Source organism: Plectropomus leopardus, chromosome 5 (assembly GCF_008729295.1).
Source record: "Plectropomus leopardus isolate mb chromosome 5, YSFRI_Pleo_2.0, whole genome shotgun sequence".
NCBI lineage: Eukaryota > Metazoa > Chordata > Actinopteri > Perciformes > Serranidae > Plectropomus > Plectropomus leopardus.
In genome coordinates, this window is record NC_056467.1 from 24,022,711 (window position 1) to 24,045,103 (window position 22,393).

The window sequence follows — 22,393 nt, forward strand, 5'->3', positions numbered from 1 at the left end:
TAGCATGAGGATTTAAAGGGTGGCTTTTGTAATCGTAATCGAACATCAGAAGCACACCAAAAGTGGCAGTATTGACGACTTCAGAATGAGAATGGGCTGTGTCTTCTAGAGCAGCTTTTTTTTCAGCCTCAAAAAATAACTAAAGTGATCTGATGAAGTTTTGAGAATTAAAAACAGTGATTGTTTGGTTTCTTCAGAGTCTGCACTGTATAAAACAAAAATACCTAAAACAACTATAATATATGGTATTTTATTTCAATTAAGAAATTGACAAGCACTCATCAATCAACATATTAAAACATTTGTGCCATCTGTTCAAACTCACATGACGGCTTCTTAAAATAAATACTTTTAAGAGGAAATAATACAGACAGAGTATGTGAGGCTCAAACCACAAGTACAAACAAAATATCCAAATGTCCAAAGAGACGAAAGGGTCTGAAAATTCCCAAAGTCAACCCCGACTCTCCAACAAAAAGTGTTTGTATAAAACAGCTAAGTATTTTTAAAAATACAGAATCTTACAAAAAAGTTTCATCTTCTCACTTCTTTAAATCACTGTAAAATATCAGCTGGTATTATGACAAGAAATCAGGATTTTTTTTCCATGTAGAATAATAAAAAGACAGAATGTGCTTCTGTATTTTTACACAAGTATTCACATACATCATGAGCGTACTGTATCATCCAAGTCCTCCAACCCTCCGTGATGGAAACAGGTGTATCACACATCCCTCCCAGCGCTCCTCATTGTGTGCCAAGCTCAAGATAGACACCAGTGACCATGGTAACAAAAGGTGTAGTCAGTCCCGAGACACCCACATATTTGCAGAGACCATGTCATTAACTTCCAACAGTGCACCACCCATGCCCAGGCTATGTAAAACAATACACTTCACAGCCAAGTGTTCACTGTCTTTATAGGTTATATTACCGGCAGCGTTCACATTTTCTGTATATAACCCCCCCCGCCCCCCAAAAAACCCTTTCTGACAATTTGTCAATTTTCAAACGGTCCTTAAAAAAGAGACAAAATAGCCATCACGGGAGAGGATTTCAAGAATACAGGTTACAGTACAATAATGTGGTCCAGGTGGTAGCACATGAAGCATGCATGTGTTTGTGTTGCCCTGCTCACCCCTAAAACCCTCATGCAAAGACATACTGTATAAAAAGGCCACATGGCTTGTCCTTCACTATTAAATGCACGTGTACTCCAACAACTGGCCTCTTTGTCTGCTCTGCTCATCCGAAGACCGACGAAAGGTGCTTTTTTTTCTATTGGTGGACTCAACAATAGACACGAAGCCTCACAGGGTCACTATGAAGTGTGTGTTTGGTACAGGCTCCAGAAGCTATTTATCGAACTACTGACTAAAACGATTCACAGACTGTTCCTGCAAAGGAAGCAGTAACTAGAGGAGACTGATCTGTAGCTTCAATGTTGTAGAGTAAAAAACTTGTCAACTTTATAAAAAATAAATTTAAAAAAAGCCTTGGTTGAGCTTGACATTTGCATTTTCTGTTTTAAAAGCTCAAAAGATGTAGGATGTTCTCAGCATTAGGGGAGGCATGTTTAACTTTAGTTAAAGGAATAGTTTGACATTTTGGGAAATTTGTTTCTTCGCTTTTTTGCTCTTATACATGAGAAGATTGATACCAATCTCAGATCTTTCGTATAAACCAGTTAGCTTAGACTAGCATAAAGACTAGAAGCTGGATTAAGTAGTTAGCCTGGCTCTGTCCGAAGATGTATTTACAGATTAAAGGTGCGATACAGAATGCTTGGACACATGCTCCAAAAAACAGTACTATTACTACTTGGTTCATACAATCTAAATGTACAGTCCGACATTATTAAAAAAAAGCCAACTACTAAATTTGCAAAATTTGACTAAACTGCTTAAACCCTTTGGGGCATAGTGGGGTTATTGACATGTTACACTGTATCCGTCTTTGTAGCATGCTGTTGCTGCCATATTGCGCATTTGGCCTATGTGCCAGGCAAGCAATTCCACTGGACTGAATAGTCACCATTTTGGGGTAGTATCTAGTTGTTTTAAAAGATTTTTTAAAGGTTTTTTTTTTAGCAGTTCTGCTTCTCAGTTCTCTGGACTCTACAATGACTCGCTATCTCCTGTCGAGGTACAAGTGGTATTACCAGACAGGACGGGCCGAGGCTAGCTGGTTAGCATTCTCAATTTGGTAGATATCTCTGCAACACAACGCATAATGTCAAAACCGTTACTTCTTCAGATTCTGTTGATAATGTTAGTTAATTTTAAACATTTCAAAATAAAATTCTGTTCATATTTTACATATCATACCTTTAAAACAAACACAACATAAAGAGGTTAATGATTGAGCTTTACAGGTGCTGGTAGGTGGATTTTCTCACTTTAGGACGGAGCCAGGCTAGCTTATTACTCTTGTTTCCAGTCTCTATGCTAAGCTAACCCGCCGCTGGCTGCAGCCTTGTATTGAACACACAGATATGAGAATGGAATTGATCCTGTCATTTAATTCAGCCAAAATGTAAGACTGTTCCTTCGAAAAAATCACTTATATTGAAGCTGCAAGTTTCTCACTAGAAAACATTGATTTGATGTGTGTACACAAACCTCACGAGCCGTCTCTCACTGAGGGCTCTGTGTTTGTTAAGGGATCAGTGAAAGTAAACTGTTTGAGCATGTAAACAAAAGGCAGTTGGGCTTGAGCTTGAGTCTGCTGAGCTCCCACTTCTTTATATCACCCAAATGGGACATCTCCAGCCAGCTTCCATCTTCCTCTTTACTCTAAGTGCAGAGGCTTAGCGAAGCCCTTCACCCCTTTTTTAAAATATCTTCTCCATAATCTTTAACATCTGTACTGCGGAAATAACAACAAAAATATAACTTAAGATAAACTCTCTAGGCACTGTTTGATTTCCAAGGCTTTTTTTTGTAGACTGTGATAAAAGGTCAGCAAACAGATAAAAAAAAATAATAAAAAGAAACTCCAGAGAGTGATGGTTCTGTGGACCAAACACTTGCTCCTCTGTGATACATCAAGGTCCTCCGAGTCAGCTCACACAGCCAAACAGACTCGCTCGCTTCAAGCTCTGTGGTGGAGAGGCTGTAAGGGCAGAAAGTATCTAAAGGGTATGTGTGTAGAAGTAGTCAAGGTTAAGAGTCAGTCCCAGTCTTTAACCTATCTTCCTCCTTCATGAAAAGAAAAAAAAGGTCAGATCTTAAGCCATAATCTTCTGGGGAATCTCTATAGAAGCTTTGATGAAGATGCAGTTGTCTCGGATGTAGTTCCTCTTCTTGATCTCCTCGTGAGAGATGAACTTGGGGTAACCGAAGCCCAAGGTGCTCTCGTCCAGCGAGTTGCGGCTGCTGCTGGGCTTCTGGAAGTTCTTCCAGTTGGGGTCGGGGTTGAAGGTCTCCGTGATGTGCTGGGGTTTGGAAAGTGATGGGTCGCTCTGGTCCAGGATGGAGAAAGTCACCTTGTAGGAGAAGGGCCACTCCAGCAGGCTGTCATACTCTCCGGGCAACACACGGATGTAGACGGAGAGGTGGGAGCCCTCGCCGCTGCCGTTACCGTTTAAAAAGGCAGATACCTGCAGCTTGTAGCCATAGCGGTGAGTGTAGAAGGGCGGGCTGAAAAACTCATGGTTGCTTCGGAGCTTGGCCTCCTGGAGTTTGCGGGAGTAGTCGTTGAGCTTCCAGATTAGGACACCATCGTGACTGACAGACAGCTCCTCCATCTCCCTCCGCAGCTCCAGGATCTCCTGCCGCTGACGCCCCACCAGGTTACACATCATAGTCAGGTGAGACTTAGTGGTGTCCTCCAGGTGACGACCGATGGCCAGTTTGGGACACTGCCAGAGACAAAGCAGAGAGATATATCATTCACAAGCTGCTGCACAGTGAGTAAAAGAAGGCATGTGCAATTTATATAGATTTTACACATTTACAACCATATAGAGTAACACAAAGCTGCCATCTGTTTATGCCTCAAAACATTTTCACTTGTTTTATACCATGGGTGTTTGTACTGCTAATATGTAAATATAGTTTGCCTTTCCAGCAAATCAGAAACAACATTTTAACTATGTACCTAAAATAAAAAAAGCAGGATTTGTAATTGAACCAAACCTTCAAAAGAAAAAAATAGTTAAAGGTTCAGTGTGCAGGAATTAGAGGCATATATTGGTAAAATTGAATAAAATATAATAAGTATGTTTTCTTTAATGTTTTATCACAAGAAAATAAGAATTACCTTTAAAACTCTGTGTAATTAGAAGAGGAGGTTTTTAAAATGGGAAAAAATAAAAAAAAATTAGGAACTGCATTGAGCCCTAAAGCATGATATTTATTTTAAATTTTGAGTTAAGGTGAATAATGGAGGTCCAGTAGAAAATCAGTATGATGTATCTACCTTGTCAGCTCCTCAACTGCTGGGTCAGATTTTGTGCCAGGCTTCAATATTGGATCATGACATAAAAATAACACCTGTGCAACATCATGAGCTCCCATTTCCCATCGGCTAAATGATTGCATTTAAGCACAATAGGAAGTCATGCTGCTTTGTGCGTATGATGTGACGTTTAGAGGAAGCAGTGGGACATTTGTGGCAAATCATGATGGATAATTGTAAAAACTTGAGCAAAAGTTTTATGTTCATTTATTCAGTTCAGAGTACGCTATCTGAATGATATACTTGTTTACATCCTTGATTTACAGTGTATAGCTGGATATTGCATCCACAGATGAACTTGTGTTTATGAGTCCTCCATACATGGAACCAGATAAAGATGTGGATTATTATATTTCATGGTCACTCTGCTATTGTGAAAACATGTTTTTGCTTTCCATCTGTGAATGATACGCATCAAGTTCTCCAGATGCCTCGTAATTCCTAACAGAGCAAAGTAGGCATGACGCTCGTCTGCCGCTCCTCCTTGAGCGTGTCCACATTTTCACAAATTGACGTCAGTTTCATAAACAGACAGAATGCACTGTCAGAATATAGAAGTGTTGCTCTCATTAAAATAGAGCCTATAGGCACAGTACTGTATGTTCGAAAGATAGATCATTACTTTGTGCACAGTGAGAAATGATATGAAGGAAATATTATAAAAATGCATGTAAATAACAAAGACAAACAAACCATGCAGTTTTTTTATGGACACAGTGTTAACAGAAAGAAGAAATAATCTCTAAAGGATAAATGCTGTAGGTCAGTCTCACCCTGTGTTTGCAGCCGGCGTCTTTAAACGGGCAGAGGACGAGTGCGCTGCCGCAATTGTCCTTCACATGGTTAGCCAGGTCCTCTCGGGCGATGTTGGGTGTGCCGCACTGGTTTGGGCACTGAACAGGAAACCGAGGGCAGTGGTACTGGTGGTTCTGCAGAGGAGTCAGGGACAGTGTTAATGTGTGCAAAGCTGACCGACAGCATGAGTGATAAGAAAACATACTGCACACACAGCTGGGTTGCAGATTAATGGTTGCACAGGAAAAAATGCCCTTGAAAGTTCTAAAAATACTTGTGGTATTATTAATGAGGCTGCAAAAATAGAGAAGAAGTCACAAAGAAATAACATGTTGCAAATAACACCGCAAAATTTTGCAACAAAAGTAATAAAAAGACTAGAGCGGAAACAATAAAGTTATTAACAGATTATCAATCTGCAAGCAGCTTTATAATTGATTGTCATTTTATTGTAGATATGGCTTTTTTTTTTAGCTGTTTTTGTCTTTTTATTATTATTTTTTTCTTAAATTTAATATTTTTTTATATTACATTACCCTAGTGTTGTGGAAACTTTCTCTATTTTCTGATGTTTTATAGAAATAATTATTCACCGAGAAAATAATCAAAAGATTTATCAATTATGGAAACACGACAGAGATTAACAATTGTTTTCATTATCTTAACAATCTTTTCTTGACTAATCAATCAATCAAGTCTATAAAATGTCCAGGGTCCAAGGTAAAGTTTTAAAATGTCTTGGTTCTCCAACCATCACTCCAAAACCCCCAAATATTCAATTTCCAAAAACAAAAAACAGGGAAAAAAAAGAATAATTCCATATTAGAGGGGTTTTTAGGGCTTTTTGCTTGAAAAATGACTGAAACTATTTTTGATTACTTAAAACAGCTGCATATTGGGGCACCCAGTGGCTCAGTGGGTAGAGCATGAGCCCCATTTACAAAGGCTGTGTCCTTGCCAAAGTGGTTGCGGGTTAAATTCCGACCTTGACCCTATGCTGCATGTTGTCCCGTCTCTAACCCCCTTTCTCCCTTTAGCTTTCCTATCAATTAAAGGCATAAAAAGCCAAAAAACAATTGCAGATTATTTTTCTGACAATCGAATAATCAATTAATTGACCTTTTGTTGCAGCTCTAAATCAATATTATCATTAGTTGCAGCCTTATATCTAATGAGCTAGATGGTGAATAAAACTAAAATGGTACATATGGAGTGTTTATTTGCCAATGTGCAAAGCTAATGTATTATAAAGTCAATTAGTATCATAATATATCATATCAGGAGGTAAGAGCTCATCCGACTTGACTGAAATTATGTTGAAATGAAATGACTAGGGACAATTAAATAAAAAACAAAACATCATAAACATGTAAAACACTTTGTGTCTTTGTGTCACTACATCTTGGCCCTAAAATGTGTGTGGGACAAGTTGCTCAGCCTCTGGCCAGATGTGCACAGAGGCACAGCAGCTCACAGTAACATCAAGCTGGCGAAGGACAAAGACACCATGACCAGCAGCATCCAAAGGCCACGGCGGGCTTCCTCTGTGCCACCACCGCTCCAAAAAAAACCCCACTGACTCAGTCATGTCAAATATAAGTCTAATTATTTCAATAAAAAGACAGAATTAAGACAGTCTTTTGACATTCTGGTGCTAAACGTTGTGTGAAACTGACCTGGATTGTGTCGAAGACAAACTCCTTGCCGCAGTACTTGCAGGGCTGTGTGCGTTTGGGACACTCAGCCATGCCATGCTGGGACAACAGACGACGCATCATCCTCGCTCCACACTTGTTCTCGCAGTAAACACTCTCCTGAGGACACACACCCTGGTGGTTCTGGGACAGAGAGGATACACATATATGCATATTAAAGCAGAGTTATAATGTCACTGCATACAGCTGGTATTACTATTTACTCAAATGCAGTTTTTATGGTTCAAAACTGCATTTTAACAGAGAAAAATATGCATTTTTTCTGAAAGCTATGGTTTCTGAAAGCACTTATCTATGATTACAAACAAAAAAAACTCATCTGCAAAAATAAAGTAACTAACCTCATGATGAGAAGTTTACTGGGAAACATTGGGACATCAAAGCTACTACCACCCAAAATAAATCTGTAAAACCATACATTTTCTGTGCCACTGATTTATAATCTTGTTTTGAGGAAAACTTGTGTGATTTAAGGGGCTCGCCTATAATCAGATTATCAACATTTTGAGTTTTTATTCTTTTACTGGCGTAAATTTACTCTGATGACTTTTTAAATAAATAAATAAAGAGGCATTCATTCCTTATAATTATATCAGTCCCGGAGTTCAGAAGATGTAATAATCACTCCAAACAGTCCGTGACAAAGGAAATATCATGTACCAATGTTGTCATTTAAACAATTACTGTGATCTATATTGTGGACCATATTGTTGTATTATGCTGCAGCTCTTTAAAATATGACCTTAAGAAGTTTCACTGTTTTAAATGACAAAAAAAAACCAAAAAAAAAAACAGTTTTGTTGCTAATACTACTAATATGTACAATACAAAGGAAAGTGTTTAAAAGAGTATTACTTGAGTACTGGCACTTAAGCACAGAGCTATAACACTTATTCCAGTCAATTATTTCATCAACAGCAAATTAACAAATTAATTATTATTCTTCCAATCATTTTTTCTTGCAAAAACGCAAACAATTCTCACTGGTTACATCATCTTAAGTGTGAGGACTTGCAGCTTTTCTCTTGTTTTATATAACTGAATTGAATGTCTTTGGGTTTTTTGAGACATCACTCTGCACTCTGGGAAATTGAAATGGACATATTTATTTATTTTTTGGCATTTTGGCTTTTATTTGACAGAGGACAGGGTAGAAATGGAGGACGGATGTGTATGACATGCAACAAAGGTGTCAAGGATGCATCGAATCAAGCATGTTGTGATTCGGCTACCAAGGTGCTCCAAAATGAGCATTCTTTACAACTTTCTGATTTTATAGCCTATACAAACCATCGAACAAATTGGGGAAATAATCTGCACATTAGTCAATAATCCAAATAGTCTTTCAGTGGTGGTACTGGAAGGTTTTGAAAGTTACACAGTTGTAAACATGACTGAGTAATTCCAACATGAGAGCCAAAAGGTGGATGAATGCCCCTGTAACTGTGTGCAGAGGGGGACCATGTGGGCCAGAGTAAACAGAGGAGGGGCGGTGGAAATGACAGAGGTGTTAGTGAGGAGAGCCCGCTCACTCAGAAAAACACTTTCAGTATGAAAGACTGAGTCAAAGCGTCTTTTCCTTCTGCTAACACACGTGTCATTTGAAAACACATCAGCACACGTGCATCAACCTCCCCTGCTGCTTTTCACAAAAAACGTCTTTCAAATAGGCATGGAAATTACGTGGCGTCACTGTGGCTTGTTTACGTCAACCTTCCACTGTGTTGAAACAAGAAGAAGAAATAAAAACAGGTTTGGAAGCGGTGTTTACCTCGTAGGCTTCACCGGTGAACTCGCTGCCACAGAACTCGCACTTGACTTTGCGCTTGGGGCAGTCGTGCTGCAGGTGGTCGGGCAAGTCGCGGCGCGTCAGCTTGACGGAGCAGCGGTTGGGGCAGGGTATCACATTGAAGGCGCAGGTGGAGAAGTGGCCCTGAGGGAGACACAACAACACACACATACACATTAGGAAATACACAAATCAGAGTGACTGACCGCAGCCAAGATGAAAAAAAAGGTTGATGGGAGACAGATGAGAGGAAATCGAAGCTTCTCACCTGCAGCTGCTTCATCTGGCCGGTCCAGCGGCAGCCCTCCTCACTGTGGATGCAGCGGATGGGCAGCGCCAGGATCTGCTGCTCCAGCTCTGGATCTGGGTAGATCTGAAGGAGATAAACAGAACGAGGTCAGTGTAACAGTGACAGGAGCCAGTCATGCTGGAAGACTGAAATATGCACACCTTCATACAACAGAAGTGTGTATGGTGGGCTTTGATTTTTTTTTTAGATAAACTATTACACTAGGTGTTTTACTTCATGGGATAGGGAAGTTCTCCCTCTCCTTATGCCAAATCAACCCTTTAAAACCTGGTTCGACATCAGTTCTCTTGTGCTGTGTCCAGACACAACTCAAGCTATTTAACCCTTTGAAACCTGAGCAATATTCTTTCAATAACATGGGGGAATGACCAACTTGTCAAGAAATGTTGCAAAAATTGCAAGAAATTAGTAAAGAAAAGAAAAAGAAAATGACCTAAAAATGAATTAGAAAAATGTCCAGAAAAATGCATTTTTATTCATTATAACCTATACAATCGACATTATGTTACAGAAAAATTATACATATGTTTTTTAAATCTTCTGCACTGTCTTGTTTCATTATCTTGTGTTTTTTAAATTTACTTTGCTTTTTGTGTGCTTATTTTCTGGTAATTTTCTTGTAACTTTTTTACTAATTTCTTGCCATTTTTTTGGGCCATGCATTGATAGTTACCTTCTCCACATGTTTTTGAAAGAAGTCAAACCAATTCACTCAAGTTTTGAAGTGTTGACCACATTAAAACACATTAGATTAGCTAAAAATCATAGGGATTAAAACATAAAAAGCTGACATTTGCTGAGAAACATGGTTTTCACAGGACAGCAGAGCAGTATTTTAACAGGATAATTTGTGGTTTACCTCATGAATAGACTAGTTTTATACATCAGTAGTTTCATACTGCTCAGCTGAAAAACAATATAGTAAACCCCTCTTTTGATGAATTACAGTACATGAATACCAAATTTAAAAAAAAATAAGTTAAAGAGTAACACCTCTTCCTAAGGGTGAACGATGGGAACGGGTGAGTGAACATCAGATTGTTTCAGTGTTTCCCTGATTAAGGTGCCTGACCTGCTCTGTGCATAAGCCAACAGAGGCTAAACTGTGTTTAGTTGTTTGTTAATAAAAATGTAAGTCGTGGCTCTGTTTTGGTGAAGCTTTGCTCACCTCCAGCCTATTTGCAGAGTAATACCTCTTATTACTCTCGCCAAAAAAAAAAAAAAAAAAAAGCCATGGAGAGCGTCAATATTTGTGCTTAATAAAAGAAAATTTGTTTAATTACGCACTTAATATATCCAGGTCTCTCTGTCTCAGTGATAAAACACATTTGGATGTCAAAATATTAAGCTTCCATAACTCATGGAGATGCCTGTTTATCAAACCTTGATCTAGAGGACTCCATTAAGATGCGTTGTTTTGCCTGCACCTGAATCCAGAAAATCAACGTCTTTGCTCACAGTTAACTACATGTTAAATATAAAAATTAAGCTTTGTAGATTTACCTCCGCCAAGGAGTTAACTTTTTTTTTGGGGAATCAATTTGCTGGTTGGTCTGCGAGATTATAGAAAAGCTACTGGCCCAGTTTTCATGAAACTTTATGGGAAGGGTGTAGCATTCCAAAGCAGGTTCCAAAGAAGAACCAATCACATTTTGGAGCAGATCTGAATCACGGCGTGGATGCACAAATTATGTTTTACTATCATTAACATTGCGAGACAGGTTGTTTCAGCTTGGTGAGAGTGTGAGCTCTCTGAGGGCCTTTCGAGTTCGAAATGTGTCGTGAAATGGTTCCGATACTTAACTTGCCCTAAAAACAGAAATGTTCAGTTTTAAATTTCTGTTTTTTGATGTTTAACTTTCGGACAGAGCCAGGCTAACATTGGTCTCGATGCTAAGCTAAGCTAAACATCTCCTCCTTCACTGCAGCTTTGTGCTGCATGCAAAGAAGTGAGGTCGGTATTAATTGTCTTCTCTGCCATGATGGTTTCTACATCATATTGCACAAAACCGAATGTTGAACTACAAACATGCACACTCTAGAAAAACCAAACTGTTGAGATCGTGTAAGAAACTGCAGCAGCAAGTCGACACGGATGCTGCACTGATAATGAGTCAGTTTATGGGTTTATGGGACCTTTGAGAGCTCGACAGAGAGCAGAGGAAAAGATTTATTTTTCCTCGGTCACTGAGCGATGAGGATGAGTCAGTTTTCTGCCCAAACACCCCAAATCCTCCCCTACAGTACACTGTCCTGAGGATTTACAGCTCTGCTCTGCATCTCCATCCCCCCATGAGCACAGCACTGGTCAAACAAGAAAAGCCACTTCCTCAAAATGTCACAACAGCCCTCTAAACAAATAACAGCTCAGTAACAGCACGACCGCACTCTCGTGCCTCTGCACCAAAACATGGAAGCCATCGCTTCAAATTAAAAGTTTGTTTAGAGAATGATCTACGATAAACCACTTATGTCACTCTTTGTTTCAAACTGCTGTGTTAAACTTACTAAATAAGCATATCAACGTGAAAAATGTGCTCTTTCAAAACAGATGCATCTAACATTGAAACAGATGCTAGACTCGCTACACTTTTACAGTAAAAGCAGATTTTTTTTTTTTTGCTGCCATAATCACATTCCTTCAGGAGAGGCGAAGAGAAAAAAAAATGCTCTAAAGCAAACCGAAACACTCTCTCATTGTTCCAGTCTTGGAATCTGCAGGGAGACGGCTATAATGACCTTTTAATAACTTAGTCCCAGGCAGATCAGGGGGGTTAAGCTCTTTGGAGCTCCAACTTGGGGGTTTATTCCGTCTGCTTTAGCCATTGTTAGTCCCACACTATTACTACCACTACAGCAGAATCCCTTAATGACTGCAACACTCTTGTTCTGGTGGAGCGAGGTTGTGTTTGTGCATGTTTTCTGAAGGACAGTGTGCAGCGAGCACTACAATAACCCTGACAGTAGACCACCAGGACGGGCTAATCTGCAGGCGTCTGGAAGCCTTGGTAAATAACAGCGTCTGACAGGTGTGCTATGAGCACATCCTTCCCGTGGGGAGTCCCTGCTATTACAGGCGCCTTCGTCGCTCTCAGCACAGCTTGCAGACCTGCACTGCTGAGGCTCCGGGTTAATGGCTCGGTGGCTAATTCAGGCTAATGCTAAATAACCGCATGTGGGGATTATAAACAGCGGCCTTCTTTCAATCGATGCCAAAAGCTGCTGAGAAACAGGGACGATCACTAACTGTTGGTTGGTTTGGTTTTTAAGTCTCGCGTGCATAGTTCAGATTTAAGTCCTTTTGTTGCACTCTCTCACTTTACAACGGGGACATCACATGTGACAGAGAGAGACATCCTCTGAATCTGAATACAGTTAGTCACTGTCTGTCCCCCTCCTCCCCTCCAGGGCAAAATCTGATTAACGGCCTTTAAAAAAACAGAGACAGAAAGAGTTCAGTTGAAATTCAGTTTCAGTGTATGATCCAATGTAATAAAATTACTTTTTATTTTAAAGTCAAAGTCAGCTGACTAAAAATATTTTCCCTTAAAGTCTGGACAGTTGCATCTCACATCCTAACTATATCCACAGTAGATCTAATGTAGCAGGGTTACATTTCTGTCCCTATCTGAGCTGCTTATTGCTCTGTAAAGCACTTTGAATTGCCCTGTTGTGTGAAATGTGCTATACAAATAGAGCTGCCTTGCCTCATGTTTATTTGTGTGCTCTACCTTTAAATTGTTCTGGTTTTCAATTATTTTAGCATTTTTAGCCATGTTAGCAGCACAGGGATTGCAAAGTCCATGACAACTATTACATGGATTGGCATGAAATTTTGTACAGACATTTGTGATCCCTAGAAGATGAATTCTGCTGACTTTTCCTCTTGTGCCACCATATGGTAAAAGAAACAGTTCACCAGAAACTCAAAACTACATATTTTTATGTCTGCCTTTTCTCCAGTATTAATGAACTAGATGGCACTTGGCTTGTGATGCTCAAAGCAAAAAAAAAAAAGAAAAAAAAACATTTGAAAAACTCAAAGTAATGTCTCTTTTCAGAAATGCTATAAGCACTTTCATGTAGGGACTATTTTCTTTCTACTGAACGACACCTGACAATCGTATCACCACGCCAAAAGAAGAGTGCATCTACTGCTAGCTTACTTAGCACCACTGAGCTAGCTGGGACTACAGCTAAGCCAAGCAGGACGCCATTAATGTTTACATCTCGTGCTGACGTGAGCACGAGCCTCTCGTTCATCAGCGGGTGCATGCTTTCTTCTGGTTCTTCCTTACTCAGTAATCGGTTCATGACTTCTGGAAAGAGACATTGCTGTTGAGTTTTTCAAATGTACTTTTTAAGCACTTTGAGCACCACAAGCCGAGTGCCATTTTGCTCCATTTAACTGGAGAGAGGGCAGACATCTGTACGGCTGATACCTGCAACACTCTGCAACTCACACCAAAACAATCTAGACTGATAAATAGCACTACAGGTAAGAGGATAAAAATGCACTTTTGATTTTGGGGTAAGTTGTCCCTTTAACATTTGCTGTTTTGAGTGAAATATCTCTATAATTATTGCATGAAACTGTCATTAAATTTTAAACATATATTCATTTAAACCTAGAGATACGTTGATAATTTTGTTGATTTTCTTAAATTTTATTTAGTGCCTTCATTAGGTAAACATTTATCCAATACTTTTTTTATGACCTGCAAATCAGCCTCAGTTGCCCCCTTTTTAAGTGCTAATTAGCAAATGTAACATGCTAGAGTGCTAAACAAAGATGGTGAATATGATAAACAGCATGTTAGCACTGTCACTGTGAGCATGTTAGCCCCACAGAGCTACACGGCTGAAGATGTTGTTCAGCAAAGTTTAACATAAAAACAATTTACTATCATACTGAAAAAAAGAAAATGACTGAATGAATTAATGTGTGTTGTGAGAGCGTTAATAAATAGTACCTTGGCATAGTCCAATGGCAGCTGGTCCTCTGGACACTTGAAGACGCCCTCACTGCAAAAAAAACAACAGAAAACTTTTGTTATTATTGGAATCATTCCAAATAAAAGCTTACTGCAGACAGAAACTGTTTGTAAGCATCTCGACAAGGATGATCAGCCATTTTTAAAATCATATTCAGCGCTCGGTGAGATTACTAACTCTGACCCTGACCGAGAACAGCCAGAGCTGAAAGGCACTTCTTTGACAGTCTGTAAGAGCAGTGCTGCATCGCCTTTAGTTTTATTCTGTGTCTTCAAACACTCTTAATATGAGAAGTTCTCTGACTCATCACACTGTGTGGCATACAAAACACACACACACACATACACACACACTTCGCAACAAAGTCAGATCTTTGAGCTTCTGGCTTTAATGGCATTGCCTCTTTCATCTTCTGCCCCTCAGAGGAAATGTCTGCACAGATTTTATTACAACTGAGGACAAAACTACAAGCATGAGCCTGATCGCTTTATTTATAATACATAAAGTGATGATTGAAAATCCACTTTCCAGCCGCTTTCACGGACGCTTTCACAGCTCAGAGTGAGAGTTTAATTCTTGCCCTTGTTTCTTGGTCTTGATAACAAAGAGCTAGTTTCTACAGGCTTCTGTTTTCCCGAGAATAAAGCAGAGTAAACCTTGCCTTCATGCTCGAGGCTCTTCCTCAGGAAAAACAGACGATTTGCTGATTCACTTGCACGAGAGTGAGAAGAGTTTTTTTTTCCAAATTTTTATCCTGCAGCAGTTTAACCCAAAATAAGACTTTACTACAGGCCCCCGCTCAGCTTTTGTGGCGCCACAGTGGAGCCATCGCCGGCCTGTTTTAGGGCCAGATGAGCGAGTGCCACGGCTCATTAGGACGTCCCTACCCTGATGTCATCATGAAATATTCACACTTGTAAATAATAGAAGCAGCAGCCAGTGTGGGTGAGCTGCTACACAGAATTTAAGCTTGCAGCTGCACAGAAAAACCCATCCAGACACAGAAAGGTTACTTAAAAACACAGAAAAGGCAAACAAACGGCGGCTGATCTCTTGAGATGTAATGACCCCCCCACCACTGCTATTGGTTTAGAGATGCCCTCATAGACTGTCTTCATTTCCAGGGTAATTCATCAAACAGTTTCAACATTAATTAGTCCCAGCTGCTCATCTGCTTTGTGGCTTTTTTTCTGTTTTATGCAATATTAACCATTTGAAACCTGGACGGACAGCAGTTTTGTGGTGCTGTGTTCAGATGCCTTTTGTAAGCTTTTTGACCCTATGCAACCTGAGCAAATTGGTGCAATTTCTTTCAGAAACACAGGGAATTTAGGCTATGATAAACTTGGCAAGAAATGTCCCACAAATTGCAAGAAATTAGTCAAATTTGACAAGAACATTACCTATGAATTAGCTTTTAAATAAAGAGATAGAATTATTAGAAAATTATCTAGAAAATAGGGGGGAAAAACGTTTTTATAATTGTAAAAATCTTATATTTAAAATTATGTTACAGAAAAAAAGAAATGAATACATTTTTAATTTTATTTTTTAGGCCATTGATTGTTTTACTTCATTATTATCATTCTTATTATTATTATTATTGCTTACTACTACTACAGCTTTTGAGGTAATTTCTTACTAATTTTTGGGCCATTTCTTAATAGGTTGCTTGTTGTCTTCTCCCCATGTTTCTGGAAAAAAATCCCCCCAAAAAACCCAGTCAAGTTTAAAAAGGGTTTTTAAGTGTTGGTCAGGCAAACATGACATTTCTAGATGTCAACTTGGGATTGGAAAAAATCTGTTAAAGGCATTTTGACCCAATGATTTATCGCCCTAATAATAAGCTGCAGCCCTGACCTCTTAAATATTTAGTTTTTCACTTTAGATCTACTGAAACAGTGCAGATGCACAGAAATGAATTTATCCAAAAGTCATGAGCCCTGAAGCTTGATCTGACCTCTCATGCAAAGAGGCCTCTCATAACCCTGACCATGCCTAAATTAAGTTTAAACTAATTAAGGGACAACAGTGTGCAAACAGTCACTGTTTGCCTCTTGGTGCTTTAGCAGTGTCACCTGACTGTGGCTCCCAGAGGCACAGCGACATGTGACAGGATGGGAGAGTGCACTTCGCCCCGTCTACCCAGCTGCTATGAAACCCGGGAGTGTGCTGGCGGGGGGGATGGGAGCAGAGGTTCGGCCTGAGAGGGAGGGCAAGTTGATGAAAATAAGGGGTGGAGGAGGGAGGTTAATGCATGACGAGACAGCAGTAATTCTCCTCCATTAGGGTCACTGTGTCAGCAGGGAACTGGAGACCAATTAACAAGCCACAAAAGGCTGTAGAAGAGGGTCAATCGATTAGAGGCTAGGAGGGTCCAGTCAGCATCTCTCGTGTAGTGTGAAATCATTTACGGTGCTCATCACCATCACCGAGGAATCATCTCACACTGTGGAGCAGAGAAAGCACCACAACCACTCAGTGAGAGGAGATGAAAAGCGACAGGCTCTCAGCTCCGGACAGGGGACAGCCAGAGGCCCCGTCCAGCTCGGGTCCCGTATCTGACGCACAGAGAGGCAGACAGGCGAAAAGAGCCAAGTCACAGACTGTCAGGATAATTCCTCCCCTGGTTGCAGAGAGGCTCCTGCAGCCACACATTCATGTGTTCAGGCCCCACTGCTGATAAAACCGCTCTCTTGGTCGCTTGTGAGTCGAACTCGCTACTGCTTTGTGACAGCACATTAGCAGTGAAAGGTTGGGCCAATGTGTAACGCAGCTCCAGTTCAATTACATCCATCCTCTCTGACCACTGAGGGCTTTCTATAAGAAATTAGAGAGCACCACAACCAAAAAAACGACTTAATATCACAAACAGGGCTTTTTTTTTTTACACATTGTCAGTAAAATGTCAGAAGATAACAAAAAAACGTTACTGCAGATTCACAGATTTGAATGTTTTGTTTTGTCTGACTGACAGTTTAAAACCCAAATATACTTTGAGGCATAATGCAGGAGAGAAGCTGCATGGCTCGAACGAATATTTAGCATTTCTACCCATACTAGACCATAAACTGAAAGTCAGCTGTGCCGCTGGTGTAAGTTACCCACTCAGGTGCACTCAGCCACTCTCTTAGTCTCTATTGCGCCTGTTCTATGGACCTTATGATGCAGGAGATCCAGGCACTCTTACATCGCGTGAATAAAGAGTTTTTTGCTTCATGCGCTACTGAGCAGCTCTCATAGGAATGAACAGTGGCTCTGCCTCCATGCTGTATCCAGGTTTTCTTAATACATTCATGACAGAGCCTCCTTGATGTAGATACAAATGGCTCATTCAAAACATACTTATTATATCCATTTCTATACATCCCTGTAAATCCTTCACACTGGACCTTTAACACCGTGACAAAAAACATTCGCCCTATTAGTAATTCAATAGTTTACACAAAATGTTTGGTGATCCCAGCTTCTTAAGTGTGACAATTTGCTCTTAAATATGATTACAGTGTTTTGGGCCATTGGTCAGACAAAAAAATAATTTGCAGATGTCACCTTGAGTCCTAAATTAATAATACAAATAATAGAGAGGTTCATCAGTAGGCATAATGATTAGTTGCTCCCCTAATGCAGTCACTGAAGGATAAACATGACTGTTACATAAAGACCAAAGGAAGAACTCCTTTGTGCACATCCTTGCAAGTGGGAACTTGTACCTCCCAAACAACCTGTCTCTTTTAAAACAAGTTTTCCCACAAATGTTTGTCAGCAGATCTCTGACCATAGAGCACACCCTCGTCAATGGACATCCAGGGCGAGAGGCCGATAAACAAATGTTTAAATGTTGTGTTGGGATGTCACAGGAAAGCAGCTTAAGACCGGACAGCGTACAGTATAATACAATCACCTCATTAAAATTTCATCGCCTCCTTCTGTCCGCTTGTACTGCGAGAGCAGCGGAGGCTCTGTGGCTGCTCTGCTGCAGAGACGATTGTGTGTAAATCACCTCCAAGTCACTGTCAGACAAGGGCACACACATTATCAAGTTGTGTTAGGAATCACATCTACCCCTTCTGCAGGTGAAATGCACCCACTAGTCAAAGCCATCCCTATGTTGGACCTTAAATCCCTCTCCCCTCTTATTGCCCCCTCTCAAATCTTCTTTTCAGGCGCAGATTAAACAGCCGTCCATTCACCGGGACGATATCACGAGGACAGCCGTCACAACATGCTTCGTCACTCTGTGCACGGCTCCTGACAGGCAGACGGTGAGAAGTACAAATCCCTCAGGTTTAATCTCACCGGTGCAGAGCGGAGGGGTTTTTTTTCACAGCGATCGGGCTGCAGGCCACACAGAGCGACATGTTGGTGACAGTAACCTTGAAAGCTGCTCTGTATTAACCAGCAGAGAGACTCCTAAACAAACGTCCCTGTGTTTGCCATTGTAGCAGGAAGGCTGTCGAGACACACTAAACAAACTAAATCAAAAGCATGAGGTCTTTGGTGAGCGCGAGTCTGTGGCACATTAACACTCTAAACAGACCTCTGTCACACGAGGTATTTTCTCAGATACCATCGAGGAGCCTCGACTGAACTGCCCGATTATCTCCTGCTGGAGCTCACCGCCAGCTTTTATGTTCATCCTCGCACTAAACCATTTTTGTCTTTTCAAGTTATAACCGGGATTAACTTTTATATACACAAACAGAACCTAAAATTCCAGCAGCGCCCTCCAAGCAGGCTCTCAATCTCACAGCTGAAACCAAACTCCCTACTTCTCCTCACAGGAAGTGGAAGAGAAAACAGGAATTTTGTTTTATCTCAGATAGAGTTCCTATAATCCCCCCAAAATCCATCTGGTTTTCAGTTTGTGTGTGTGAGACTGTGTGCATTCATGACTTCTTTCTTCTAAGCCTCATATTTTGAATAATGATTAAGATGTTATTACAGTTTCTGACGGATATTACTCCATGTATAATCAGTCTGACATACAACATATTCAAGGAGTTTTCCTCATGGTTTAAAAAGCTGATTTTATTTTGATGGGGTTACACTACAGCAGAAAAATAATCTCTATGACTAGAGCTGCAACACTTAATTGATTAATCGCTTTTGTCTTTAAAAAAAAAAGGGAAGATAGCCTAAAGATAACCTAAAGAAATACTCTTGCTGAAATTTTTCACAATGCTTGTCATTTTAATCAACATACAAATCTTGTGACTTTAAACGGAAACTGCTTCGCCTAAGGTCACCAATGACTTCCTACTCTTGTCTGACCCCACCTCCCTCAGTATGCTCCTCCTCCTTGACCTCAGCACCACCTTTAACACTATTGATCACTCTGTCCTCCTCAGCCGCCTGCAATCATCCATTGGCATAACTGGCTCAGCACTTGCCTGGTTCAGATCCTACCTTTCAGACAGAGCTCAATTCATCTCCATTAATAACTGCAAATCTCATACCCCCCAAATTACACATGGCGTCCCTCAAGGTACGGTACTTGGTCCCCTCCTGTTCATTCTTTACATGCTACTGCTCGGTCACATCATACACCCCCATGGACTATTATTTAACTGTTACACCAATATTAATCAGCTTAACTCTCCCACCAAAACCATCACTCCTGCCATTCTTTCAACCCTCACAAATCACCCAACTGACAGAAAAAAACAGGATGAACAGCAACCTCCCAGAACTCAACTGCAATAAATTGGAACTTATCATCATTGGCCCCAAATCCCTCCTCCCCTCCTCCCAGGACTTCTCTCTCAGCATTGACAGTCACATAGTCACATTATTATTATTATTATTATTATTATTATTATTATTATTATTATTATTATTATACATCAACCTGACCAAGCTCAGTTGTACGGCTACTATCTCATCATACATGACCAAAAATAGAGGCCACATGTAAACAATCTTTACCCTTTACAGGAGCTTAGCGACAGCCATCTGTTTATAGCGAGGGCGTAGCCCAACTAACTCAACAATATTTAACACTGTGTGATGGTGTCACATCTCTCATATCAAAGCATCACAGTTATACTGTGAAGGAGCATTTCACAATTTTAACTGCATGAAAAATATAACTCAATCAATGAGCTTTAAAAGGTGTTGGTAGGCTGATTATGTTTACCATTTGACTGAGCCAGGCTAACTGTTTCCCCCCTGTTCCCAGTCTTTACACTAAGTGAAGCTAACTGAAAGAGAAAAAAAGTATTCCACAAAATACTTGACATATTTTTTCTGGTGCCTTAAACTACACAGAGCCTAACTACCGCTGTCCTGCAAAGAGAAGTACTGCACCTGTAGCTCCATTGCATTAGTTAAATGGTAACTAAGTAAGAGGTGAAGCTGATGCCACTTGAAGTAAAGAAACAGATCTTGGAGAGTAGTTTAGCCAATTGCATTCTTTACTAATACTATGTAAAGCCCCAAATAATATGTGGTCCCAATACTTAAAACAAACTGGCATTTGAAGGAAACCAGAGTCAGCAGTTTTGTACTGACATTAAAATGATATATATTATGTGTGACTTTGGACAGCTACTGCCACTTTAATTATAGGAACTTCACATAGAGAGGGCAAAATGTTTTTCCAAAGATTTAATAGATTATTTTCATGTTTTCCCAGCTGTCTCCGGAGCTGTCTCACCACAACCCACGATTTATTGTAATTTCTTCCAAATGAAAATTGAGAAACTGCCTGCAAGTTTTTGTTGCTCAAGCATATTTAGAATGACAACCAGTAGAGAATATAAACTAAGTTAGAATGCATTTGTTATCATTCTGTATGATTGTTTTGTCAGTCACACAGTTTATATAGGCTGTGCTACGTCTTAAATCAACTCACAATCATCCTGAGAACAACTTGTTCTCACTATGTGCACTTTAAAGCTGCAGAAGGTGTTTGTCCTGCAGAAGCTCCTCATGTCATCCTCACGACTATAGCTGGATTAACGCCCTAATGTGAGTGGTTGTTGCTGACTAAAGCGGTCCCTAAACAAGGTTGAATGACGGGGGCTGAGGCAGGGTGGTGTTTCCACCTGTGGAACCTGATACACCGTGAGCGCAGAGCTCCCTTCGCCCACGGCTGATTTGGCATTCATCCAAGCTCTCTGTCTGAAAAGGGAGGAGCAGCTCCAACTTTCACAGAGTGTGATGACACACCCGCCCACAGGTGCACCAACTGCTCCTTCACAGGCTGTCTGTGTGGGATGTCCACACAAAGTGAAGCTGTGACAGCTTCCTGTGTAGGATTTAATAGCTAAAAGATAAGCTGTCCATACCTGTGGTTGCTGGAGATTATATCGGGTATAAACCCTCTGACGTTTGTGGTGACACTTTCTTTTCGAATAAGAAGGATGATGGCTATGTACCCTTTCACACACTGCAGCAACATGCAAGATTGGATTAAATGAGTTCGTCAGAGTTCATCTGACACTTAGCTCGGACAGTTGGTCTTGTTGTCCATTATCTGTAATCATCAAAATTTCTATTTCCATTAGTAGGTTAGTCAAACTATGCTGATAATAAATGAATCCCTTAATCTTCTACAAAGTGAAAAACTGCAGTTTTATGTAAGTAAATTGAATAGTTCTGGGTTTTGGCCATTTGGTCGGAAAAAACAAGATATCTGATGACATCACGTAGGTGTCTAGGAAAACCATTTTTTACTCTTTTCTGATGTCATTTTTCTGATGACGTTAGACAAATGATCATTAATTGATGTAGAAGAAAATCAGCTGGGTAACTTTAAGCCCTTGATTGAATATATTTGGTTTTTGACTGTTAGGTGGACAAAACAAGCAACTTGAAGCATCATCTGGTAAAATCATACTGGGCATATGTTTTACAGGAAAATCTATCAGTCAAGAAAACAATTGTCAGATGAAATAATAATAGCAGCAGACCTTGTAAAGAGCTCTGTACCTTTAACATTTACCACAGTTGGAACTGGTTTCTATCATGTGTTGATTAACACTTTATCAATTTTCCCTGTAAACAAACCAAGTTTGCGACGTTCCATTTACCTTGAAAGTAGGAGCTGTGATAACTGTATATCCGAGTTGATTGCGTTTCAGTAAAACCAAGATGTTGCACCATGTTTTGCACATTAAAAAAATGTAGAAACAGGTCCACAGATAGAAGTTGGACAGGGCTGTTTGTACAACTTGTTTAGTGAGACACAAATAAGACAGAAATGCAGATAAACGGCATAACAAAGCTGCATTATGTTGATAAATGCAACAGCCGAGTCAGAAATCTGACTTCAGGGGCATTCCTGTTGAAATTTCCAACTGGGAACATAGAAAGTCCAATTTT

General features: G+C 40.1%; 1 protein-coding gene across 1 annotated transcript in view; it reads right to left on the bottom strand.

Moving 5' to 3' along the window:
* Positions 1–234: 234 nt before the first annotated feature.
* Positions 235–22,393, bottom strand: part of traf4a (tnf receptor-associated factor 4a) — a 48,414-nt gene continuing 26,255 nt past the window's right edge. The window contains exons 2-7 of the mRNA XM_042487171.1: positions 14,044–14,095; positions 9,029–9,133; positions 8,743–8,904; positions 6,933–7,094; positions 5,235–5,390; positions 235–3,862 (exon numbers count right to left, since the gene is read on the bottom strand). Of these exons, the coding sequence (XP_042343105.1) occupies positions 3,230–3,862; positions 5,235–5,390; positions 6,933–7,094; positions 8,743–8,904; positions 9,029–9,133; positions 14,044–14,095 (1,270 nt within the window). The 3' untranslated portion in view covers positions 235–3,229. The remainder of the gene's footprint in view (positions 3,863–5,234; positions 5,391–6,932; positions 7,095–8,742; positions 8,905–9,028; positions 9,134–14,043; positions 14,096–22,393) is intronic.